The sequence below is a fragment of the Castor canadensis genome, chromosome 15 (genome assembly GCF_047511655.1).
Source record: "Castor canadensis chromosome 15, mCasCan1.hap1v2, whole genome shotgun sequence".
Taxonomy (NCBI): Eukaryota; Metazoa; Chordata; class Mammalia; order Rodentia; family Castoridae; genus Castor; species Castor canadensis.
The window spans coordinates 19,547,489-19,574,874 of NC_133400.1; the positions used below are offsets into that span (position 1 = coordinate 19,547,489).

General features: G+C 43.4%; 1 protein-coding gene across 2 annotated transcripts; it reads right to left on the reverse strand.

The window, feature by feature from the left end:
• Positions 1–4,329: 4,329 nt before the first annotated feature.
• On the reverse strand, positions 4,330–13,421 carry LOC141417392 (pyrethroid hydrolase Ces2e-like). 2 transcript variants are annotated; one of them, XM_074055889.1, is made up of 12 exons: positions 12,375–13,421; positions 10,008–10,212; positions 8,946–9,087; positions 8,163–8,296; positions 7,823–8,081; positions 7,331–7,429; positions 6,916–7,056; positions 6,725–6,805; positions 6,254–6,398; positions 5,704–5,838; positions 5,130–5,202; positions 4,330–4,715 (listed from the first exon to the last, which is right to left on the reverse strand). In XM_074055889.1, exons 1-12 carry the CDS (start codon positions 12,448–12,450, stop codon positions 4,538–4,540), a joined length of 1,668 nt encoding a protein of 555 aa, XP_073911990.1. In that variant the 5' UTR covers positions 12,451–13,421; the 3' UTR covers positions 4,330–4,537. The 2 variants fall into 2 exon arrangements, with proteins under 2 accessions (XP_073911990.1, XP_073911989.1); XM_074055888.1 differs by lacking the exon at positions 12,375–13,421 and having other exon boundaries at positions 10,008–10,367.
• Between the last annotated feature and the right edge of the window lie 13,965 nt (positions 13,422–27,386).

Genomic DNA, 27,386 nt, shown 5'->3' on the forward strand with positions numbered 1-27,386 from the left:
TCATAAAGTAATGAGTTATTTCGTTTCTAGCTGTTTGCATGTTCTTTGTCTTTACTTTTGTTGTTGAGTTCTACTTTTACTGAATTGTGATCAGATCGTATGCTCGGTATGATTTCTATTTTCTTATATTTGCTGAGACTTGCTTTGTGCCCTAGGATATGATCTATTTTGGAGAAGGTTCCATGGGCTGCTGAGAAGAATGTATATTGTGTAGAAGTTGGATGAAATGTTCTGTAGACATCAACTAGGTCCATTTGATCTATTGCATATTTTAGATCTTGGATTTCTTTATTGATTTTTTGTTTGGATGATCTATCTATTGATGATAATGGGGTGTTAAAGTCTCCCACAACCACTGTGTTGGTGTTTATATATGCTTTTAGGTCTTTCAGGGTATGTTTGATGAAATTGGTACATTGATATTTGGTGTATATAGGTTGATAATTATTATTTCCTTTTGGTCTATTTCCCCTTTTATTAGTATGGAATGTCCTTCTTTATCTCATTTGATCAATGTAGGTTTGAAGTCTACTTTGTCAGAGATAAGTATTGCTACTCCTGCCTGTTTTCGGGGGTCATTGGCTTGGTAAATCTTCCAGCCTTTCATCCTAAGTCCATGCTTATTTCTGTCAGTGAGATGCATCTCCTGTAAACAACAAATTTTTGGATCTTCCTTTTTAATCCATTTTGTCAAGCAGTGCCTTTTGATGGGCGAATTAAGTCTGTGAACATTAAGTGTTAGTACTGGTAGGTATGTGGTGATTCCTGTCATTTAGTTGTCTTAGTTGTTTGAAGGTTTGATTGTGTGTACCTAAGTTGAGGTTACTCTCTACTGTCTTGCTTTTTCTTTTCCTGTGGTTTGGTGCTGCCTGTCTTTTCATGGTTAAGTTGGGTTTCACTTTCTGTGTGCAGAATCCCTTGCAGAATCTTTTGTAGTGGTGGCTTTGTGGTCACATATTGTTTTAGTTTCTGCTTATCATGGAAGACTTTTATTGCTCCATCTACTTTGTATGATAGTTTTGCTGGGTAGAGAATCCTGAGGTTGAAGTTATTTTCATTCAGTGCCTGGAAGATCTCACCCTATGCTCTTTTTGCTTTTAATGTTTCTGTTGAGAAGTCTGCTGTGATTTTGATGGGTTTACCTTTGTATGTTACTTGTTTTTTCTCTCTTACAGCCTTTAATATTCTTTCCTTAGTTTCTGAACTTGTTGTTTTAATGATGATATGTCCTGGGGTAGTTCTATTTTGATCTGGTCTGTTTGGTGTCCTGGAGGCCTCTTGCATCTGTATGGGAATATCTTTCTCTAGATTTGGGAAATTTTCCGTTATTATTTTGTTGAATAGATTACGCATTCCCTTCGCTTGCACCTCTTCTCCTTCTTCGATGCCCATGATTCTCAAGTTTGATCTTTTGATGGAGTCCGTGAGTTCTTGCATTTTCTTTTCACAGGTCTTGAGTTGTTTAATTAATAGTTCTTCGGTTTTTAGTTTAATTACCATTTCATCTTCAAGTTCTGAGATTCTGTCTTCTGTTTGTTCTATTCTGCTGGATTGGCCTTCCGTTTTGTTTTACAGTTCTGTTTCGTTCTTTTTCCTGAGGTTTTCCATATCCTGGGTGGTTTCCTCTTTAATGTTGTCTATTTTTGTCCTGAGTTCATTTATCTGTTTATTCATCATGTTCTCTGTTTCACTTTTGTGTTTATACAGTGCTTCTATGGTTTCCTTTATTTCTTCTTTCGCTTTTTCAAATTATCTATTTTTGTTGTCTTGGAATTTCTTGAATGTCTCCTGTACATTTTGGTTGACGCGAATCAGTATCATCTCTATATTATTCTCATTGAGTACCTGTGAGTACCATTTGATCCAGCAATAACTCTCTTGGGGATATACCCAAAAGACTGTGAGAGGCACCTGCACACCCATGTTTATTGCTGCACTATTCGCAATACCAAATTATGGAAACAGCCAAGATGCCCTCTAGTGACGAATGGATTAAGAAAATGTGGTGTCTATACACAATGGAATTTTATGCAGCCATGAAGAAGAACTAAATCTAATCATTCACTGGTAAATGGATGGAATTGGAGGACATCATTCTGAGTGAGGTTAGCCTGGCCCAAAAGACCAAAAATCGTATGTTCTCCCTCATATGTGGACAATAGTTCAAGGGTGAACACACAAGGGGATTGAACTTTGATCACAAGATAAAAGCGAGAGCACACAGGGGAGATATGAGGATAGGTAAGACACCTCAAAAATTAGCTAGCATTTGTTGCCCTCAACACAGAGAAACTAAAGCAGATACCTTAAAAGCAACTGAGGCCAATAGGAGGAGGGGACCACGAACTAGAGAAAAGGTTAGAACAAAAAGAATTAATTTAGTAACACACATGCACAGGAAATTAATGTGCATCAACTCCCTGTATAGCTATCCTTATATCAACTACCAAAAACCCTTGTTCCTTCCTATTATTGCTTATACTCACTCTTCAACAAAATTAGAGATAAGGGCAAAATAGTTTGTGCTGGGTATTGAGGGGTGGGGGGGAGAGGGAGGGGGCAGTGTGGGACGTAAGGGAGGGGGTGGGGCCATGGGGGAGAATTGACCCAAGCATTGTATGCATATATGAATAATACAATGTAATAAAAAAATAATAATAATAAAATGGGAGCCAATTAGTGATGGTAGGCAGAACTTCCTGCTGGAAGGTTGGAGACTTCAGAAAGCCTGGTCACAGCAGGCAAAGGAGGAAGGCCCAAGCGGGGACTGAGCAGACAAAGAATGGGGTCAGGAGGTGGGCAGATCCCACAGTGGTTCCCACGGACCTAACGCTAGTGAGGGCTGCCAACTCTATCAGCTCCTCTCTTTCCCAAGCACCTTTCTTCCATACTCTGTTTTTGCTTGTGCACAGTTCTGCATAAATCTGACCCTGGTCCTGTTACCCTCACAGATACCTCACCCTGGCCCCATAGAAGGAGAAGCAGCAGACCACAGGCCATGGTGCTCGGCTGCACTGGGTGTCGGTGTAGGGGCATGATCCTCTCTCAGGCCTAGGTCAGGACTGCAGGGCAGGACCAGCCTCAATGACAGGCAGCTGAGACAAGGCTGGAGTTTGCACCCAGCAGGGAGGAGGCGGTGCTCAATTTGGGGCCTCTTAAGGTAGGATTGCAGGAGAGTGGTATAGAGCAGACAGAGTCAAGAGGATCAAGTGGATAGCATGTGGGCATGGCTGCCTCCCCTCTTCCCATGCCCCTATAGCCTCTTTTAAAGGTGCTGAGTGGCTTCTGCAGCACCTCCAAAATGCTAGGACCCCTGTTTAAAACCTGCAGTCAATAAGTTCACTCTCCTTGCATTGCAGGACCAATGAAGATATGGAGGACAAGAAGGGAAGAGCAGTCAGCTGTAATGAGACATCAGGAAGGCTTCCCTGATGAGGCACAGCACTCAGGATCCCAGGGATGGATGATGGCATGAATCTTTGAAAACTTTGAAAGGGCAAATGCAACCAGTTGAGCAGAGGCAGGGAGCCGTGACTCTCCCCTTCATCCTGAAATTGCTCCTTGCTCTCAACGAGTCATACATTATCCCTTCAAATGCTCTCCACTCTTTGATTCATGCTCTGAGGGTCAGCATGGATCCCTCCCTGCATGTACCCCTCATTGTCTGGGAATGGCTGTTCAATGGAAACACAAAAGGACATATCCGCCTACTAACCCTACACCCACCTTGTGTCTCCCCTGCTTCTAGCTCCTACTGAGAACAAGTTCACTGTCACTTATCCAGCAATTAAGAGAGAACTTGCTGTTGCAGTGCTGTGATGAGATTGTGAACAAGCTGCTCTTGCTTTTAAATAACCAGTGTATGATTTTTTGTGGCTTTGTTTTTGAAAAACAGGGGGTTATTGCAATGCTTCTCTGAATACCTGGAACTGGTGGGATTGCAACCCTCCTGTGTGTCTCACCAGTATCTTGGATCACAGACCCTCCCCACAGTGCCAGGTACTTCTTGTGATAATCCTGTTGTACCAGCTGAACTCACTAAGACCCCAGGACTTTTAGTAACTCGGGTTTCTGTTGACCCCTTACAGATGACAGAGAACATGGGACTTTTCTAGAGGTGCACATGTGATTTTTGACCCCTGATATGGATAACATTGCCCAAAGCAGCTTCTTCATTTGAATGGAATTGGGGATTGGGAAGATAGAGAGAGGGAAGTCTGGAAGAGGACCAAGGTGAGCCTGAGAGTAAGGGTCCAAGGGCCACTGTTGTGTGGAATAGTGCATTCATGCATTGGGCCTCATCCATCCACATTTTCATATGGCCATTGATTGAGTATGTCTAACAAGAGAGGGCTCAGGGCGATGTGGCAATGGACATCATGCAATGAGTTATTTATAAGTATAGGCTGAGTGAAGGGATATATGACTACCAGACAGTGGGAGTCAACATAGCGCCTATCTGGGTGTGTGGGCACCTCAGGCTGATGCCATCTGAACTCAAGCCCACTCCCTTCCTGGACACAGTGTGCTACAGCTCTTAATGATTCTTCTTAGGCCCTGTAAGCTCCACGATCTTCCGGGGCAGGGTCTTGGTCCAGAACTGCAGCCTGTCAGCCTTCAGGGCCTGGCCCACTGCAGGCTGGATGTCCAGCTTCAAGTACTGCTCATCGTGATGGAGCCTAGGCCAGTTGGGCAGGTCCTCACTGTTGGGGTTCCTGTGGACACAACATCCCAGTAGGGTTAGTTGGGGACATTATGATACCAGTCCCAGATCTCGGTCAGGCCAAGCAACCAGCAGGCCAGGGGTGTGTAGAGACTGAAAGCCACATCCTATCCAGACAAAGGAAAGTAAGGACCCGCTGTTTGGAAATGTGGGACCCAGCCAATTGGCATATTTGTCCCTTATTCTCTGACGTAGGCTCTGATACTGACATAGTACACTGGACCAACTCTCTTGTCTCTTGGACAAGGGCCAAATGACTGGCACTCACATCGTCACCTCCTCCTAGTGGTTGGGGAGGGAACAACCCTAGGATAAAGGACGCGTGCATGGTAATGAGGCCACCCCAGATGAGGAGGGCCCTGGATGAGCCCAATGCAGGGATTGGGGTGTGTGGGGGTGCTCTCACCCATTCCGAGCAAAGTTGGCCCAGTACTTCATCATCCTTCTGCTTAGCAGCTCCTCCTCCTCAGTGAAGTCAGCTGCATAGAGAAGGGCAAGGAAAGATCTGGCCACCATATCAGGTCACCCCGTCAGCCTCCACCCTCAACACACTCCATAACCTGACCCTGGACACCAGGCCAAGTCCCTTTCCCTCTCCTAACACCCAGGGCCAGGACCTCCTTTGCCCAACCTTTGTTTATTCATTCCAAACTTGAGCTATTCTGTCCTGAGCTCATTCCTGACCTAGCAGCCCCTTCTTTCCTCTAACCCTGGGATATCCTTTAGGAACAATTATGCTTTTGAAACACCCCCGGTACCCATACCTGACACTATTGTAGATGCAGAAAGTGGCAGGAACACAGGCTAGAATCTGTGAGAGCTTGGATTGTAACCCAAGTGGTATTTGGGGCTGTAAGTTGGTGCACACCTGATTCTGTCTGTCTCTGAGCCTCAATTTTCGACTAGTGGACAACTAGGACAATCACCCATCAGGTCCCAAGCAGGGTCCATCCCAATTCCTGGAAATGAAGAAAACTCACCATTGTTGTTCAAGTAGTATCCGAAGACAAAAGAAACCTCATCACCATGGTCAGCCTTTACGTGGGGGGGCCTGATGTCCTTGAAAATGCTGGACTGATGCTGGAACTCATAAAAGTAGACAGGGGCACGGGAACCTAGAGGTGTGGACAGGTTGGAGTGTAGTGATCTGTCACCTTGAACTGTCCTTCCTCACCATTACTGAAGTGTGAGCTAGGACCACAGCTGTCTGGAATCTGGATGATGAGGAGTGGAGCTCCAGGCTGGAGCAGATCCAGTGGGAAGGCCATGGTTCAGTCATGGCCTTGGGCTGCCAAGCTGTGTGGCCTAGGAAAAGTCACCGACTGTTACTGACTCAGTAAGTCTTCTGTAAAATGGGGTGACATCTCTCTCATATTAGCCATGACAATGTGCTGATATGTGGAACATCAAATGCTTGGCACTCAGAGCTGATAAGGACATGGATGGGGACCAGGACACCACAGAGCTCACCTGGGACCACAGGTCTGTGTTCCCCAATGGCAGTCAGGCCTCAGTCACAGAAGTACTCACGTTGAAAATGTGCTACTTGGAGCGCAGGTATCACAAACATGAAGTCTGCCATCATCTCATGGAAATTGGCTTGGAGGATCTGTGGGTCCTCAGTATCCCCCATGTATTCTTCCATCAAGAGACCACCACAACCAGCAGGCAACCCCTAGCTCAGGGGAATCAGAGAGAGTCATCATAGGCAGAATCCAGGATATGGAGTAAGGCACCTCAGGTGGGGAGATGGGGCCTGGGACTGGACCAGGTGTACTGGGCAAGGTCCAGCTGTGGAGTGACCCCACCACAAACACTCACATACTTCAAATTTTCTTGCAGTACTAGGGTTCCTCAGGCCCCATGCTCGCTGGTCATGGGGTCTAGGCACTTGAGCCCCAGCATTAGTCCAAGCCCACCCTTTATTCCTTGAGTTTACTGCACCAGCAAGATACCTTCGGATATCTCTCCATTGGCATCCAACCCTGGATCCTCACTCACCATGTTTGCTGTCGTGCTCTCCATAATAGCAGGCAAGGTTCCTCTGTTGATTTCTTTTATGGTTTCAGAGTAGCCCATGTACTGGGTGGTGGAAGGAGACTTTAAGTAATGCCATTAAGCCACATACTGCTAGGGCCTCCTCCCCACTACATGAGATTCCTAGGGTCCCAGGAGTTGCAAGTGAGACTTACATTGGGGAGGCCAAAGCCATACTCATCAGTGTTGACACCTATGATGCTGGGGACAGGATGAAAATCCGCAGAGACCAACAGCTCCTGGGGGTGCCTGGGTAGGAAGGCCCCATCTACCACTCCAGGTATGGTCTTGAAAGGCTGAAGGGGCATTCAAGGTCAGGGATCCAGGTCAGGCACAGGACATTTTCCCAGGCCCTTGAGTTACTTTTACCCATTCTAAATTCACCCCAGGATGCTCACAACCATCCAAAGAGATCTTATATGTTGTTTAGTCTCTCTTGGTCTCCATTTGGCATTCATGGCTTAAAGGAACCATTTCATGGAGAAGAGGTAATTATTTCAGTGTAGTAAGAACTGACTCCTCAAACCCTATGTATTGTCCCTTTCCCCATACCCACACTATCAGCCTCACCTTGTTAATAGCCAGAATCTCCTCTTCACTCTTGCCCCTCAGGCAGTGTACCAGGGCCTCTGAGTTTACCTGCCCACAGGCAGACAGGTTGGCAACCATCTGTAAGGAAACAGGGCAAAGGCTGACTCATCCTTTCAGACAGGAGAACGGCATTTCCCAGACTCCACCATGCTCCATGTGTCAACATATCACCAGGGTACAGTGCATGGCTTACTGCTGATGTGAAATTGTTTCCACATCCCTGATGTTTAGAAGTCAGGGCTACATAGGACACCCTAACTGCTTACAAGATTCTGCTCATGAAAGGGGTCCCAGGGTGGCAACTTTCCTGACAACTGAACACACTGAGCCTCTATGAAGCAGGGGGTGTGCATTATAACCTTTGAGCCTTCAATCAATTCACAGGACAGAAACGTTTTCCAAAGGATCTCCATGGAGACAGAGACTCTGAGGGTGAGGCAGGTGTAAGCTGGGGTAGTTGAGGTCACTCACTGTGTAGACCACCTCAGAGGAGCTGGAGATGAGGTCTGGCAGAAGAGCCACCCCACTCTCCATGATGGCACCGTGGAAGAGTCCTTTGGACATGGGGGACACGACATGTGAGGACACACTAGTGCCACCTGCAGACTCGCCAAAAATGGTGACTTGGGCAGGGTTGCCCCCAAAATGGGCGATATTCTTCTGGACCCAACGAAGGGCGGCCACTTGGTCTAGGTAGCCCCAGTTGCCAGATGCATGCTGGTCTCCAGTGCTGAAAAGTGGCAGAGACAAGGGTCACAGGCCTGTCCTGGGCCTACCCTGTTCCCACTGTCCTGTCCAGCCCTAGGCTCACCTGAAGAAGCCAAGGACACCCAGGCGGTACTGGATAGCGACCACCACCACATTCTCTGTGGCTGCCAGTATGGAACCATCATATGAGGAAGCCATGCCTGCAACCAGTGCACCTCCGTGGATCCACACCATCACCTGAGGAAATAAGACAGACATCACACGTTCTGACCCAGCCCATACCCTCTCTGGCCTCTCCCTATACTGCTCACTTCGGCCTGTGCACCTGCCCCTGTAGAAAGAACTATCTCAGTTCTCCTTGACCTGGATCATGCATTAGGGACACAAGGCCACTCAGTAAATATTTTGGGGCCATCTCTTGAACCCAATCTGGAATAATGGCTCCAAGATTGCCAAATGGTACCAGTATCCTATACACATATGAAGAGAAAAGAAAAGGGGTGTTTCTCTGAGTGGCTCACTTAACATTAATGGAAAAGATCACATAAGTTCATTGGCACAGTAGATGGTCCATGGCTGGGAACTTGGGTGATGTCAAAGATGAGCACTTGGGCACCTGCATGGGTCTTCTGGGCCCAACTTTTTAGAGTGAGCCCTCAGTTCATCAAAAGGCTAAGGCCTCTGGCCTCTGACCTCTTGGAGTTGTCAGGCCTCTGTGTTCCCATACTAGGATTGGTTTCCCTTTCTGGGTGAGAAGACTTTGTGGACATGGCAGTGAGAGACTTCTCAGGTTCATATTACATTGGGAGCCAGGTGATCTTGACTCATTCCATCTCCTTGTAAATAAATGTCCTCTGTCCCTAGGTGACCATGGCATATCACTCACAGGCAGGTTGGAGCCCTCATGGGCATAGGCAGGTGAGTAGATGTTGAGATACAGGCAGTCCTCAGACATGGAAACAGGAGGCAGGGTCTGCTTCAGCTGCTTCAGAGCATCTGTATTCATTATATCAGAAGTTTGCAGACACCTGGTGAAAATGGCAATCAGTTTTTCCAGGTACTGTACAGTGGCCAATATTAGACCCAGGTGCTAGATTTGCTCTGCTCCATCCTTAGACTTTGCTTTCTTAATTCTCTGACACACAGGTGAGGAAGTCCCTCCCCAGCAAGGTATAAGCCAAGGCTCTAGAGGAGCTATAATAGAGCCAGACGCAAGGGAGTCCTCAAGGTTTTCAAAGACCTTGGATCTCACATCTATTGAGGATGGGAAATCATGACTATTAGCAGTCTCTACAAGATCCAATGGCTGCAAGTGCTGACATTCACTACTTTTACTTGGAACAGGGGAGCAGCCACGTGAAGACCCATCACACCACTCACAAGTACTGCATGAATGATTGGGGACCTCTTTCCCATAGGGAAGTAGGACATCCCTCATCCCAAGTCCAGACTAAAGGGACATCAACCCTCCCACAGAGTCTCCAGCTAGAAGCACATAAACGAGATCCTTTGCTAATGGCTCCTAGCCCTGCAGGTTGGCACAATACCTGTGGAGAGTGGATCCCCAAGAAAGCATCCCTGCTGCCATGCTTAGGTTCCTGCAGATTCTGCTGCTGGAACCAGGGCTCTCACAGTTCATGGAGCCAACCTAGACCTCTCCCATAGACACCTCCCCTGGTGCAGAGAACAGCGGGAACACCCAAGTGTGTCTCTGCTCCTACCACCGCACCCGGAGGTAACATGTCCAGGTACCAAGCCCTGACTTTGAGCCTGGCAGGGTTGCTCCACTCTCTCAACCTTAGCCCATTCACTGGAAAAATGCATGTGGAATCCTCCCAAGGCAGAGGGAAAACATCTGTGAGTTCCGATGGAAGAACCAGTAGGCCCGGCACAGCTCAGGGGGCCCTACCCAAAGGCCTGAAGTTCCCTGGGCCCTGGGAGAGCTTACATGGCTGGGTGGGAGGTCCCATTCCTCACACCACTCCAAGGTGCAGCAGGCTTAGGGGGTGCAAACCGCAGCGGTCCAAGAGGTGGCTTGGCAAAGGGAATTCCCAGGAAGGTGTGGACCCCCACATCGGTGCCCTTCACGTGGACGAGGCTGCCCCGCACCTGCCCTGTGTGAGTGGTCCTGATGGGTCCGGCTGAGTTCTTGCCTGTGTGTGGAGAGAAGCACATGAGAATTGGGCCTGCCCAGTGAGATGTCATGCACGCTGTGAGTGTTGCCACCTCCTTGCTACTCCAGTTCTGCATTTGTCAAGACACTGGTCCGCAAACATTCGCTCACATGGTTTCTCCTTTTTACACTGACCCTCCCACACCACTGGCTACTTAATTCTATTTTCATGAAAAGTTCAAAATTTTGTATCACCAACAGGATCAGCAGATTGGTGTCTAGGGCTGAGGTTAGGGGTTGTGTTTGGGGCAAGGGAAATGGAGGTGCATACTTTGTGAATGTTTTAAACAGCATTAAATTCACAATGTGTTTAAATCCCAAGGGAATTTGATTGTTCTTCTGCAGAAGCCAGGAGTGTGGTATAGACAAGAGTGTGGTATAGACAAGTGCCAGTTACTATACCTCCATCTCAGTGAGTTCATATCCCTGGCTTCATTCAATCTTGTAGATTGAAAATATTAAAAACAAGCAAGCAAAGACCTCTGTGTATTTGTTGACCACACACAGAATTTTTGTTCCTGTTCCCTAAACAACATAGTGTAACAATATGTATATAGCATTCATGTTGAAGTAGTCACTATATGCAACCTGGAGGCTTTTCAAAAGCTACAAGCTCAGGTTGCATGCAAATACTAGGCCGTTTGTAATTTTTTGTGCCATTATGGTTTGAACTCAGGGCCTCAAGCTTACTAGACAGGCACTCTATCACTTGAGCCACTCTACCAGATGTCTTCTTTTGAGTTTTATTGAGATAGAGTCTTATGAACTATTTGCCTGGGGCTGGTTTTGAACCATGATCCTCCAGTTCTCTGTTCCATATCCCATTTTAAAGTGGAGTCATCAGTGAGGTCTTGCTTAGAAGGCACTGGGGACTTCCCAGATCCTGACCTGGACGAGATAAGATAAGGAGTCCAGCGGTGGTGGCCATGGGTGGGGAATTCTTAGGGCAGATTAGATTGGGGAAATGGGGGAAGATATCTTGAGGTCCCACACCAGGGGACTTAGAGGCGAGTGAGGTCAAGGGTTGCACATACATTCTCTGCATCGAGCCCTGAGAACATGAACTTCTGAGAAGATCCTGGAGAGTACGTGGCATGCAAAGGGCACATTCCCATTGCTCTGGAAGCAAAGTCATAACTTTGTCCAGTCAGGTTCATAGTATGAAGTGAACCCAAGTGGTCTCTCCTTTCAGCATTGAGATGTGGTACCAGGGGTTTGTGAATCCCTTCAGGGCCAGTAACCTTGCCTGGGGCCCATTTGGAGGGTGTCAGGGGACTCTTCTGCCCAGGAGATGTCACAATCAGAGACAAATAGCACTATGAATGTATTATCACCATTGTGTGCTGACCACAAATGCAGAAGGAAAAGGTTCTAAATCCCACCCCAGGTTTCTGACCTGCCCTCCTGGCTCTTCACAACCCTCCTTAATCGCCTGCCTATTCAGTGATGTGTCCTCAGACAGCCCTGACCCTCTCAGCTTCGGGAACCACCCTGGGGTTTTAGACATGTTATGTGGATGCAAGTTTCCCACACCTGAATTTTTAACACAGGTGTAACTGGGACCAGAAAAGGAAAAACCTTTCTGGATAGCTAGCTTGTCTTCTGGCCAGGATACTCTGCTTGTTGATTAAACTGACTCTCTTTCCCTCTTTGTCTAATTGCTGGAGAATCTGGTAACAAAGGTTAACTCCCTTTGTTCTTCAGTTAATCCGGGGTCTTCTACCCTTTATCTCTTCCTGACCCCCAGAGCAGTAAACCCTCCAGCCAAGATACAGCTTCAGAGAAGTGGTGACAGACACCTGGAGAATCAAGGCCAGTAACCAAGGTGGACACACAGGAAGTCACCCATTGAAGCTCACCCCCTGAACTCTCCTTGGAAAGGTGGATATTTTCTCTCAGACATGGGACGGCAGAGGTTTAAGGCCTTCACTTGCCCAATCCTCGTCTTTGTCCCACAAATAATAAAATTTGTTTCCTTTTCCTCAAATACAGCTCCCGTGATTTGTAAATTGTGAATTCCCATTGAAACAATGGGACCAGTCCCTTCCGTCTTGAAGCCCTCGGCTCCCAATCTCGGGCTGTGTCTCTGCACAGTGTGGCAGATCTGACCCTGGACCCTGTCCTCCCCTGCAGAAGTCTCACCTTGGACATGGAGGAGGAAAAGCAGAAGCCCACAGGCCACAGTTCTCAGCCACATAGGAAGTTGTTCCAGCCGCATGGTTGACTCGCCGCACTGTGTCTGCAGTGTTTCACTGACAGGCAACTGATGATCAGAGCCTCACCCTGACTGGAGTTTGGACAGGGAATTGGTAGGAACAGTGCCAGGTGGGTGCTGCATGAGAGTGGCACTAAACAGTCATTGGTCACAGGAAACAAGTGGCCAGCAGGTAGTGTATGGCTGCCACCCCTCTTCCCATGCCCCCTTCAGCTCCTCCAAAGTTACTATGTGTCTTCTGCTCTCCTCAGAGATACCTCAAAGCTCCTCCACAGAGCGAGTCACTGCATGACCATTGTCTCTTCAGACTGCATCCTAGTGACTAGACCATAAGGGGTGAAAAGAGGGAGCAGAAGGCTGTAATTTGAAACGCCAGGAGGGCATCTCTGAGGAGGTGCTTGCTTGGGTTCTCAAAGATGGACACTTGTCAAATTTTTGAGGAGGTGAAGGGAACTGCTTGAGCAAGTGCCTTTTGTCTAAGTAACTGCGTCCTTCATCTGCAGAACTCCTCCAGGCCATCAGCATGCATTGCACTCATCCCCTTCAACAGTTCCTTATCTCTTAGAGTCCACGATCTGAGGGCCCTTCCCAACTCAGCCTTGGCCCTTCTTTTGTAATATACTTGAGACTGTGGTTCCCATCACCCCTGACCCAACCCAGTGCACAGTTACTTATCCACAGGAACATCAAGAAATGGGAGCCTGTTGGTCCTGCACTAGGAACTAAGTAGAGCTTTGGTGAGCCAGGGGTGTCAGGGCCTCTCCTGGAGATTCTGAGCATCCTGAGGGCTGTGCGCATGTACGGCTGCCATCCTGGGTCTGTGATCATCCACCCAGCCTGACTTCCAAGAGGAAATATCGTTAAAGTCAATCTCAGACAGTCAATAACCAACAACTACCTGCTCCATGGAAACCAACAACTACCTCGGCGTTCCTGCCCCCATAGGCACTCAGAGCCCACCCGGCACAGTTTTTGTCCTTCTCAGAGTCATGATGGCAGCAACAGCATTTCCCCAGGACTGAGGGGCCAGGAGCCTGGATCACTGCTTCTCCTTGACCTGCCCATTCGTCAAGGCCTTCTGTCCATTCAAGGTCTCCCATCCAATATTGCAGTCCCTGTGTGGGCAGAGCTCTCCCTGCCCTTAATATTCCTCACCTAATTACAGCTGGGCTGTGGGGGCTGAAAGATGCCAACTCCTCCCATACTGGGTCATCTTATAGCTCCTTCATGTTAACTGGGCAGCAACAGGGTTTCTCCCTCATTCCTAATTCTGTGACTGCTGTCCATCTCATGGGCCAGGTGCTCTCGTGCTCTGCCACTTCCTCTCCACCAACTCATTGACCTTGACCATGGCCAAGATCATGATAAAATCATGCAGTGAATAAGTCTCAGAGTATATCAGCATAGAGGGAGAGAGAGTAAGTGACAGAGCGAGAGAGCCTGAGAGAGAGCGCACTATGGGGAAGAGGGTTGGAGCCGAGGCTCAAAGTCTAGATTTCTATTACAGTGACACACCCATTCGATCAAATCAGTTGTAAGACCCATAAGAACAAATGGTCAGGAGCACATTGAACAATTGGCATCGACTTGGCATCTGCACAGTTTAGGCAGATCTGACCCTGGTTGCCATCTCCTCCATATGAGCCTCACCCAGGCCCAGCAGAAGGAGCAGGAGTCCAGTGGACACAGTCCCCTCCTGCACTGGGTGTTGGTTGAGGGGCATGGTCCTCTCAGGCCTAGGTCAGTTCTGCAGAGCAGGCCCAGCCTCAATGACAGCAACTGAGATCTGGCTGGACTTTGCACTGAGCAGCAGGAGTGGGGCTCTGGCTTGGCCTGGCAAAGCAGGGCTACAAGAGAGTGGCACTGAGTAAGCAGATTACAAGGGGGGCCAGGGCTACATTTAGGGCATGGCTGTCTCCCCTTCTCCTGTGTCCCTTTTAGCCTCTTCTAAAGGTGCTGAGTGGCTTCAGCAGCACCTCCAAAATACCAGGAAGCCCTGCCTGAATCCTGCAGTACCAAGTTCACTGTCGTTGCAGTCACAGCCCCAATGAGGACATTGAGGGCAGAAAGGAAAGAGCAGGGAATGTTTGAGTTCTTTGACAGGTAAAACAACCAGTTGAGCAGAGGCAGGGAGTTGTGACTGTCCCCTTCACCCTGCAATTCTTCCTTGCTCTCAAGGAAGGACTCATGCTTTACTGGGATGCTTCAAGGTTCTGGATCACTAGCGTCATGGTCTCTGGGTCTGCACGACCCATCCCTATTTGGAAAGGGCTGTTCTGTGGACACACACTGTGAGCAGCACTATTTAAGGCTTATCCAACTACTCTCCCCATCCCACCCTGTGGCTGCCCTAGAGGCTAGCTCCCACCAAGAACAAATTCACAGTCACTTACCCATTTGACAAGATTTAAGAGGAACTTTCTGATCACAGAGCTGTGATGAGACTGGAGTCTATGGACCTGTGCTGTGTCTGGGGAGACAGGAGTGTCTAAAACACCTAGAATCCTGCCTGGACACAGCAAAAAGAGCTGGGACCAGGAGCTCCCACCTGGTCTTACTTCCCAGAGGAAGTGGTATGGGATTTGACCTCAGACAGCCTTTAGTGCCTCCTGAGAACAGCCCTTTGCTTTTCATTCTATGCCATTCCTACCTCCCTGCTACTGAGTCAGGACTCAGGCATAGACTGTTATTTCTGATCCTCCTCCCTGATAAATTATTCCCCCCATTGATATTCAGACCCACTTAGGGTTAAAGAGCATATCTTAATGTAGGGGTTTGTATTTTTATAACAGCATTACATGTAAGGCAATTTGTCATCTTTTTCTCAAGCTCTGTGGTCTCCCATGTTGGGCTCCCCTACACACAAACTAGCATGAAGTTACATTTAATGTCTGGGCTATAGACTCAGCCAGTGAGAGGAACAAGCTTTTAGCTTTAGCAGAGATGGAAAATTCATTTTTCATTTCCTTACTGAAGGAGTGAAAAACTTGGTATGAGGAACTCTCACAGGTAACAGTTACTGATTTGAGGTATATCAGACTCTCAGGGTCAAGACCCTTTTATCTATTTTTATATCAATTACTTTTCCCCATATTTAGTCAGATGGCTTAAGAACAGTGATATTTACAGGGTTACAGGTGCCACAGGTGTTGTTAGGGAAAGCTTTCCCCTTGTGGAGGAGGGCTGCATATTTTGTCCTTTTTTAAAACCAGATCAGTAACAATAAATAGTAATTATGCATCCTGCTCAAAAGAGATTGAAGAGAGCAAATGAAAACCTTCCACCGTGAGACCAGTGAGCGGGGTGGTTTCTGCCAAGCCTATGGCAAAGACTAGGGTGAGAACTACAGCAGCAGATACAGACAAGGGGTGACAATGCATTACAGTGAGATAACTGGGGTGAAAAACACCCGTATGTCCTGTTGGAGAGTTGACTCCTCAAGCTTCTGCTGTGCGTAGTCTAGACAGCTTCCAGTGGTGACTAGCACAGGGCTGTCATTCCATTGTTCTTGGTCCCCTGTTGTTTCCTGGGAAGCAGAGTTCTGTCAGGGGAGGGTACTCAGGTTCCCGAGGGTGAACCTGCATAGTGAAGCTGGATCAGGGATGCACTCCCATTCGAGAAAAGCTGCCTTGACTTGACTGTGGTGGATCCAAGGAGCAATCACTGCTACTTTAACTATGGTGGTAGTAGACAAGGTAACAACAAAAGGGCCCCTCCAATGGGGTTTTAATGGTAGGCTATTTTTTTTTTACCCAATTTCTTTTCTTTTTTTTTTCTTTTATTATTCATATGTGCATACAAGGCTTGGGTCATTTCTCCCCCATGCCGACACCCCCTCCCTTACCACCCAATCTGCCCCCTCCCTCTCCCACGCACCCCCTCAATTCCCAGCAGAAACTATTTTGCCCTTATTTCTAATTTTGTTGTAGAGAGAGTATAAGCAATAATAGGAAGGAACAAGGGTTTTTGCTGATTGAGATAAGGATAGCTATACAGTGAGTTGACTCACATTGATTTCCTGTGCGTGTGTGTTACCTTCTAGGTTAATTCTTCTTGATCTCACCTTTTCTCTAGTTCCTTGTCCCCTTCTCCTATTGGCCTCAGTTGCTTTTAAGGTATCTGCTTTAGTTTCTCTGCGTTAAGGGCAACAAATGCTAGCTAATTTTTTAGGTGTCTTACCTATCCTCACCCCTCCCTTGTGTGCTCTCGCTTTTATCATGTGGTCAAAGTCCAATCCCATTGTTGTGTTTGCCCTTGATCTAATGTCCACATATGAGGGAGAACATACGATTTTTGGTCTTTTGGGCCAGGCTAACCTCACTCAGAATGATATTCTCAAATTCCATCCATTTACCAGCGAATGATAACATTTCGTTCTTCTTCATGGCTGCATAAAATTCCATTGTGTATAGATACCACATTTTCTTAATCCATTCATCAGTGGTGGGGCATGTTAGCTGTTTCCATAACTTGGCTATTGTGAATAGTGCTGCAATAAACATGGGTGTGCAGGTGCCTCTGGAGTAACCTGTGTCACAGTCTTTTGGGTATATCCCCAAGAGTGGTATTGCTGGATCAAATGGTAGATCAATGTCTAGCTTTCTAAGTAGCCTACAATTTTTTTTCCAGTGTGGTTGTACCAGTTTACATTCCCAGCAACAGTGTAAGAGGGTTCCTTTTTCCCTGCATCCTCACCAACACCTGTTGTTGGTGGTGTTGCTGATGATGGCTATTCTAACAGGGGTGAGGTAGAATCTTAGCGTGGTTTTAATTTGCATTTCCTTTATTGCTAGAGATGGTGAGCATTTTTTCATGTGCTTTTTGGCCATTTGAATTTCTTCTTTTGAGAAATTTCTGTTTAGTTCACTTGCCCATTTCTTTATTGGTTCATTAGTTTTGGGAGAATTTAGTTTTTTAAGTTCCCTATATATTCTGGTTATCAGTCCTTTGTCTGATGTATAGTTGGCAAATATTTTCTCCCACTCTGTGGGTGTTCTCTTCAGTTTAGAGACCATTTCTTTTGATGAATAGAAGCTTTTTAGCTTTATGAGGTCCCATTTATCTATGCTATCTCTTAGTTGCTGTGCTGCTGGGGTTTCATTGAGAAAGTTCTTACCTATACCTACTAACTCCAGAGTATTTCCTACTCTTTCCTGTATCAACTTTAGAGTTTGTGGTCTGATATAAGATCCTTGATCCATTTTGAATTAATCTTGGTATAGGGTGATATACATGGATCTAGTTTCAGTTTTTTGCAGACTGATAACCAGTTTTCCTAGCAGTTTTTGTTGAAGAAGCTGCTATTTCTCCATCATATATTTTTAGCTCCTTTGTCAAAGACAAGTTGGTTATAGTTGTGTGGCTTCATATCTGGATCCTCTATTCTGTTCCACTGGTCTTCATGTCTGTTTTTGTGCCAGTACCATGCTGTTTTTATTGTTATTGCTTTGTAATATAGTTTGAAGTCAGGTATTGTGATACCTCCTGCATTGTTCTTTTGACTGAGTATTGCCTTGGCTATTCATGGCCTCTTGTGTTTCCATATAAATTTAACAGTAGATTTTTCAATCTCTTTAATGAATGTCATTGGAATTTTGATGGGAATTGCATTAAACATGTAGATTACTTTACGGAGTATTAACATTTTTACTATGTTGATTCTACCAATCCATGAGCATGGGCGATCTCTCCACTTTCTATAGTCTTCCTCAATCTCTTTCTTCAGAAGTGTATAGTTTTCCTTGTAGAGGTCTTTCACATCTTTTGTTAGGTTTACACCTAGGTATTTGATTTTTTTTTAGGCTATTGTAAATGGAATTGTTTTCATACATTCTTTTTCAGTTTGCTCATTGTTAGTGTATAGAAATGCTAATGATTTTTCTATGTTGATTTTATATCCTGCTACCTTGCTGTAGCTATTGATGATGTCTAGAAGCTTTTGAGTAGAGTTTTTTGGGTCTTTAATGTATAGGATCATGTCATCTGCAAATAGGGATATTTTGACAGTTTCTTTACCTATTTGTATTCCTTTTATTCCTTTTCTTGCCTAATTGCTCTGGCTAGGAATTCCAGTACTATGTTGAATAGGAGTGGAGATAGTGGGCATCCTTGTCTGCTTCCTGATTTTAGAGGGAATGGTTTCAGTTTTTCTCCATTAAGTATAATGCTGGCTGTAGGTTTGTCATATATAGCTTTATAATGTTGAGGTACTTTCCTTCTATTCCTAGTTTTCTTAGAGCTTTTATCATGAAATGGTGTCGGATCTTATCAAAGGCTTTTTCTGCATCTATTGAGATGATCAAGTGGTTTTTGTCTTTGCTTCTGTTAATGTGGTTCATTACATTTATTGATTTTCGTATGTTGAACCACCCCTGCATCCCTGGGATGAAGCCTACTTGGTCATGGTGAATAATCTTTTTGATGTGTTGTTGAATTCGGATTGCCATTATTTTGTTGAGGATTTTTGCATCAATGTTCATTAAGGAGATTGGCCTATAGTTCTCCTTTTTGGAGGTGTCTTTGCCTGGTTTTGGGATAAGTGTAATACTGGCTTCATAAAATGTATTAGGCAGTTTTCCTTCCCTTTCTATTTCGTGGAACAGTTTAAGGAGCGTTGGTATCAGTTCTTCTTTAAAGGTCTGATAGAATTCAGCAGAGAAGCCATCAGGTCCTGGACTTTTCTTTTTGGGGAGACTCTTGATTGCTGCTTCAATTTCATTTTGTGTTATAGGTCTATTCAGGTGATTAATTTCCTCTTGGTTCAGTTTTGGATGATCATATATATCTAGAAATCTGTCCATTTCTTTAAGAGTTTCAAATTCATTTGAATATAGGTTCTCAAAGTAGTCTCTGATGATTTCCTGGACTTCCATGGTGTTTGTTGTTACCTTCCCTTTTGCATTCCTGATTCCACTAATTTGGGTTTTTTTCTCTCCTTGTTTTAGTCAGGTTTGCCAGGGGTCTATCAATCTTGTTTATTTTTTCAAAGAACCAACTTTTTGTTTCATTAATTCTTTGTATTTTTTTTTGGTTTCTATTTCGTTGATTTCAGCTCTTATTTTTATTATTTCTCTCCTTCTATTTGTTTTGGGATGTACTTGTTCTTGTTTTTCTAGGAGTTTGAGATGTATCATTAGGTCATTGATTTGGGATCTTTCAGTCTTTTTAATATATGCACTCATGGCTATAAACTTTCCTCTCAAGACTGCCTTAGCTGTGTCCCATAGGTTCCAGTAGGTTGTGTTTTCATTTTCATTGACTTCCAGGAACTTTTTAATTTCCTCTTTTATTTCATCAATGATCCATTCTTCATTAAGTAATGAGTTATTTATTTTCCAGCTGTTTGCATGTTTTTTGTCTTTACTTTTGTTGTTGAGTTCTACTTTTACTGCATTGTGATCAGATAATATGCACGGTGTAATTTCTATTTTCTTATATTTGCTGAGGCTTGCTTTGTGCCCTAGGATATGATCTATTTTGGAGAAGGTTCCATGGGCTGCTGAGAAGAATGTATATTGTGTAGAGGTTGGATGAAATGTTCTGTAGACATCAACTAGGTCCATTTGATCTATTGCATATTTTAGATCTTGGATTTCTTTATTGAGTTTTTGTTTGGTTGACCTATCTATTGATGATAATGGGGTGTTAAAGTCTCCCACAACCACTGTGTTGGTGTTTTTAGATGCTTTTAGCTCTTTCAGGGTATGTTTGATGAAATTGGGTACGTTGACATTGGGTGCATACATATTGATGATTATTATTTCCTTTTGGTCTATTTCCCCTTTTATTAGTATGGAATGTCCTTTTTTATCTCATTTGATCAATGTAGGTTTGAAGTCTACTTTGTCAGAGATAAGTATTGCTACTCCTGCCTGTTTTCAGGGGCCATTGGCCTGGTAAATCTTCTTCCAGCCTTTCATCCTAAGCCTATGCTTATTTCTGTTGGTGAGATGGGTCTCCTGTAAGCAACAAATTGTTGGATCTTACTTTTTAATCCATTTTGTCCAGTGGTGCCTTTTGATGGGTGAATTAAGTCCGTTAACATTAAGCCTTAGTACTGATAGGTATGTGGTGATTCCTGTCATTTAGTTGTCTTAGTTGTTCGACGGTTTGATTGTGTGTACCTAAGTTGATGTTACTCTCTACTGTCTTGCTTTTTCTTTTCCTGTGGTTTGGTGCTGCCTGTCTTTTCATGGTTAAGTTAGGTTTCACTTTCTGTGTGCAGAATCCCTTGCAGAATCTTTTGTAGTGGTGGCTTTGTGGTCACATATTGTTTTAGTTTCTGCTTATCATGGAAGACTTTTATTGCTCCATCTTTTTTGAATGATAGTTTTGCTGGGTAGAGTATCCTGGGGTTGAAGTTATTTTCATTCAGTGCCCAGAAGATCTCACCCCATGCTCTTCTTGCTTTTAATGTTTCTGTTGAGAAGTCTGCTGTGATTTTGATGGGTTTACCTTTGTATGTTACTTGTTTTTCTCTCTTACAGCCTCAATATTCTTTCCTTAATTTCTGAACTTGTTGTTTTAATGATGACATGTCCTGGGGTAGTTCTATTTTGATCTGATCTGTTTGGTGTCCTGGAGGCCTCCTGCATCTGTATGGGAATATCTTTCTCTAGATTTTGGAAATTTTCCGTTATTATTTTGTTGAATAGATTACGGATTCCCTTAGCTTGCACCTCTTCTCCTTCTTCGATGCCCATGATTCTCAAGTTTGATCTTTTAATGGAGTCGGTGAGTTCTTGCATTTTCTTTTCACAGGTCTTCAGTTGTTTAATTAATAGTTCTTTGGTTTTTCCTTTAATTACCATTTCATCTTCAAGTTCTGAGATTCTGTCTTCTGTTTGTTCTATTCTGCTGGATTGGCCTTCCATTTTGTTTTGCAGTTCTGTTTCGTTCTTTTTTCTGAGGTTTTCCATATCCTGGTTGGTTTCCTCTTTAATGTTGTCTGTTTTTGTCCTGAGTTCATTTATCTGTTTATTCATCATGTTCTCTGTTTCACTTTTGTGTTTATACAGTGCTTCAATGGTTTCCTTTATTTCTTCTTTTGCTTTTTCAAATTCTCTATTTTTGTTGTCTTGGAATTTCTTGAGTGTCTCCTGTACATTTTGGTTGACCCTATCCAGTATCATCTCTATAAAATTCTCATTGAGTACCTTTAGTATGCCTTCTTTTAAATTATTCTTGTGACTCTCTTGTCTGATACCTTGTTCTGCTTTCTCCCTCTTGTCTGTATATTTGTTTTCCCCTTTTCTTTAACTTCTTGCTTTCCATCTCAGCTCACTCTTCCGTTCTCAATATTACCATTGTTATTATTACAAGCTAGAAAATACTTAATTACACACAGTACAGGGACAGTAACAACACCAAGGACAATGACAGGAAGACAGAAAAAACAAGGAAACCAGTTTCCCCACAGCAAAAAATTAGTACAGGAACCAGAGGGGAATGAAGAGAACAGAAACTCAGAGCCAGACTCCAACAAAATGAAGATAAACTATGCCAAAGGACCCAATGAAGCCTACAAGAATAATTTAAAAGAAGACATACTACAAGTACTCAATGAGAATTTTATAGAGATGATACTGGATAGGGTCAACCAAAATGTACAGGAGACACTCAAGAAATTCCAAGACAATAAAAATAGAGAATTTGAAAAAGCAAAAGAAGAAATAAAGGAAACCATAGAAGCACTGTATAAACACCAAAGTGAAACAGAGAACACAATGAATAAATGGATAAATGAACTCAGGACAAAAATAGACAACAATAAAGAAGAAAACAGCCAGGATATGGAAAACCTCAGAAAAAAGAACGAAACAGAACTGCAAAACAAAACGGAAAGCCAATCCAGCAGAATAGAACAAACAGAAGACAGAATCTCAGAACTTGAAGATGAAATGGTAATTAAAGGAAAAACCGAAGAACTATTAATTAAACAACTCAAGACCTGTGAAAAGAAAATGCAAGAACTCACCGACTCCATCAAAAGACCAAACTTGAGAATCATGGGCATCGAAGAAGGAGAAGAGGTGCAAGCGAAGGGAATGCGTAATATATTCAACAAAATAATAATGGAAAATTTCCCAAATCTAGAGAAAGATATTCCCATACAGATGCAAGAGGCCTCCAGGACACCAAACAGACCAGATCAAAATAGAACTACTCCACGACATATCATCATTAAAACAACAAGTTCAGAAACTAAGGAAAGAATATTGAAGGCTGCAAGAGAGAAAAAACAAGTAACATACAAAGGTAAACCCATCAAAATCACAGCAGACTTCTCAACAGAAACATTAAAAGCAAGAAGAGCGTGGGGTGAGATCTTCCGGGCACTGAATGAAAATAACTTCAACCCCAGGATACTCTACCCAGCAAAGCTATCATTCAAAATAGATGGAGCAATAAAAGTCTTCCATGATAAGCAGAAACTAAAACAATATGTGACCACAAAGCCACCATTACAAAAGATTCTGCAAGGGATCCTGCACACAGAAAGTGACACCCAACTTAACCATGAAAAGGCAGGCAGCACCAAACCACAGGATAAGAAAAAGCAAGACAGTAGAGAGTAACATCAAGTTAGGTACACACAATCAAACCTTCAAACAACTAAGATAACTAAATGGCAGGAATCACCACATACCTATCAGTACTAACACTTAATGTCAATGGACTTAATTCACCCATCAAAAGACACCGTTTGACAAAATGGATTAAAAAAGAAGATCCAACAATTTGTTGCTTACAGGAGACTCATCTCACCGACAGAAATAAGCATATGCTTAGGATGAAAGGCTGGAAGAAGATTTACCAAGCTAATGGCCCCCGAAAACAAGCAGGAGTAGCAATACTTATCTCTGACAAAGTAGACTTCAAACCTACATTGATCAAACGAGACAAAGAAGGACATTCCATACTAATAAAAGGGGAAATAGACCAAAAGGAAATAATAATCATCAATCTGTACGCACCCAATGTCAACGCACCCAATTTCATCAAACATACCCTGAAAGACCTAAAAGCATATATAAACGCCAACACAGTGGTTGTGGGAGACTTTAACACTCCATTATCATCAATAGATAGGTCATCCAAACAAAAACTCAATAAAGAAATCCAAGATCTAAAATATGCAATAGATCAAGTGGACCTAGTAGATGTCTATAGAACATTTCATCCAACCTCTACACAATATACATTCTTCTCAGCAGCCCATGGAACCTTCTCCAAAATAGATCATATCCTAGGGCACAAAGCAAGTCTCAGCAAATATAAGAAAATAGAAATAATACCGTGCATACTATCTGACCACAATGCAGTAAAAGTAGAACTCAACAACAAAAGTAAAGACAAAAAACATGCAAACAGCTGGAAACTAAATAACTCATTACTTAATGAAGAATGGATCATCGATGCAATAAAAGAGGAAATTAAAAAGTTCCTAGAAGTCAATGAAAATGAAAACACAACCTACCGGAACCTATGGGACACAGCTAAGGCAGTCTTGAGAGGAAAGTTTATAGCCATGAGTGCATATATTAAAAAGATTGAAAGATCCCAAATCAATGACCTAATGATACATCTCAAACTCCTAGAAAAACAAGAACAAGCAAATCCCAAAACAAATAGAAGGAGAGAAATAATAAAAATAAGAGCTGAAATCAACGAAATAGAAACCAAAAAAACCATACAAAGAATTAATGAAACAAAAAGTTGGTTCTTTGAAAAAATAAACAAGATCGATAGACCCCTGGCAAACCTGACTAAAATGAGGAGAGAAAAAACCCAAATTAGTGGAATCAGGAATGCAAAAGGGGAGATAACAACAAACACCATGGAAATCCAGGAAATCATCAGAGACTACTTTGAGAACCTATATTCAAATAAATTTGAAAATCTAAAAGAAATGGACAGATTTCTAGATACATATGATCATCCAAAACTGAACCAAGAGGAAATTAATCACCTGAATAGACCTATAACACAAAATGAAATTGAAGCAGCAATCAAGAGTCTCCCCAAAAAGAAAAGTCCAGGACCTGATGGCTTCTCTGCTGAATTCTATCAGACCTTTAAAGAAGAACTGATACCAACCCTCCTTAAACTGTTCCATGAAATAGAAAGGGAAGGAAAACTGCCAAACACATTTTATGAAGCCACTATTACACTTATCCCAAAACCAGGCAAAGACACCTCCAAAAAGGAGAACTATAGGCCAATCTCCTTAATGAACATTGATGCAAAAATCCTCAACAAAATAATGGCAAACCGAATTCAGCAACACATCAAAAAGATTATCCACCACGACCAGGTAGGCTTCATCCCAGGGATGCAGGGGTGGTTCAACATACGAAAATCAATAAACGTAATAAACCACATTAACAGAAGCAAAGACAAAAACCACTTGATCATCTCAATAGACGCAGAAAAAGCCTTTGATAAGATCCAACATCATTTCATGATAAAAGCTCTAAGAAAACTAGGAATAGAAGGAAAGTTCCTCAACATTATAAAAGCTATATATGACAAACCTACAGCCAGCATTATACTTAACGGAGAAAAATTAAAACCGTTCCCTCTAAAATCAGGAAGCAGACAAGGATGCCCACTATCTCCACTCCTATTCAACATAGTACTGGAATTCCTAGCCAGAGCAATTAGGCAAGAAGAAGGAATAAAAGGAATACAAATAGGTAAAGAAACTGTCAAAATATCCCTATTTGCAGACGACATGATCCTATACCTTAAAGACCCAAAAAACTCTACTCAGAAGCTTCTAGACATCATCAATAGCTATAGCAAAGTAGCAGGATATAAAATCAACATAGAAAAATCATTAGCATTTCTATACACTAACAATGAGCAAATGGAAAAAGAATGTATGAAAACAATTCCATTTACAATAGCCTCAAAAAAAATCAAATACCTAGGTGTAAACCTAACAAAAGATGTGAAAGACCTCTACAAGGAAAACTATACACTTCTGAAGAAAGAGATTGAGGAAGACTATAGAAAGTGGAGAGATCTCCCATGCTCATGGATTGGTAGAATCAACATAGTAAAAATGTCGATACTCCCCAAAGTAATCTACATGTTTAATGCAATTCCCATCAAAATTCCAATGACATTCATTAAAGAGATTGAAAAATCTACTGTGAAATTTATATGGAAACACAAGAGGCCACGAATAGCCAAGGCAATACTCAGTCAAAAGAACAATGCAGGAGGTATCACAATACCTGACTTCAAACTATATTACAAAGCAATAACAATAAAAACAGCATGGTACTGGCACAAAAACAGACATGAAGACCAGTGGAACAGAATAGAGGATCCAGATATGAAGCCACACAACTATGAGCAACTTATCTTTGACAAAGGAGCTAAAAATATATGATGGAGAAATAGCAGCCTCTTCAACAAAAACTGCTGGGAAAACTGGTTAGCAGTCTGCAAAAAACTGAAACTAGATCCATGTATATCACCCTATACCAAGATTAACTCAAAATGGATCAAGGATCTTAATATCAGACCCCAAACTCTTAAGTTGATACAAGAAAGAGTAGGAAATACTCTGGAGTTAGTAGGTATAGGTAAAAACTTTCTCAATGAAACCCCAGCAGCACAGCAACTAAGAGACAGCATAGATAAATGGGACCTCCTAAAACTAAAAAGCTTCTGTTCATCAAAAGAAATGGTCTCTAAACTGAAGAGAACACCCACAGAGTGGGAGAAAATATTTGCCAATTATACATCAGACAAAGGACTGATAACCAGAATATACAGGGAACTTAAAAAACTAAATTCTCCCAAAACTAATGAACCAATAAAGAAATGGGCATGTGAACTAAACAGAACTTTCTCAAAAGAAGAAATTCAAATGGCCAGAAAACACATGAAAAAATGCTCACCATCTCTAGCAATAAAGGAAATGCAAATTAAAACCACACTAAGATTCCACCTCACCCCTGTTAGAATAGCCATCATCAGCAACACCACCAACAACAGGTGTTGGCGAGGATGTGGGGAAAAAGGAACCCTTTTACACTGTTGGTGGGAATGTAGACTAGTACAACCACTCTGGAAAAAAATTTGGAGGCTACTTAAAAAGCTGGACATCGATCTACCATTTGATCCAGCAATACCACTCTTGGGGATATACCCAAAAGACTGTTACTCCAGAGGCACCTGCACATCCATGTTTATTGCGGCACTATTCACAATAGCCAAGTTATGGAAACAGCCAAGATGTCCCAGCACTGACGAATGGATTAAGAAAATGTGGTATCTATACACAATGGAATTTTATGCAGCCATGAAGAAGAACGAAATGTTATCATTCGCTGGTAAATGGATGGAATTGGAGAACATCATTCTGAGTGAGGTTAGCCTGGCTCAAAAGACCAAAAATCGTATGTTCTCCCTCATATGTGGACATTAGATCAAGGGCAAACACAACAAGGGGATTGGACTATGAGCACATGATAAAAGCGAGAGCACACAAGGGAGGGGTGAGGATAGGTAAGACACCTAAAAAACTAGCTAGCATTTGTTGCCCTTAACGCAGAGAAACTAAAGCAGATACCTTAAAGCAACTGAGGCCAATAGGAAAAGGGGACCAGGAACTAGAGAAAAGGTTAGATCAAAAAGAATTAACCTAGAAGGTAACACCCACACACAGGAAATCAATGTGAGTCAATGCCCTTTATAGCTATCCTTATCTCAACCAGCAAAACCCCTTGTTCCTTCCTATTATTGCTTATACTCTCTCTACAACAAAATTAGAGATAAGGGCAAAATAGTTTCTGCTGGGTATTGAGGGGGGGAGCGGGAGGGGGTGGAGTGGGTGGTAAGGGAGGGGGTGGGGGCAGGGGGGAGAAATGAACCAAGCCTTGTATGCACATATGAATAATAAAAGAAAAATGAAAAAAAAA

Coding starts and splice junctions, on each gene's coding strand:
- LOC141417392 (XM_074055888.1), bottom strand. CDS start 10,309: ATGCAGAACTGGAGTAGCAAGGAGGTGGCAACACTCACAGCGTGCATG. Junction 7,057..7,330: donor AGATTCTGGCTATTAACAAG/GTGAGGCTGATA, acceptor ATGCCCCTTCAG/CCTTTCAAGACCATACCTGG. Junction 5,839..6,253: donor CCAAGTAGCACATTTTCAAC/GTGAGTACTTCT, acceptor CCACACCTCTAG/GTTCCCGTGCCCCTGTCTAC.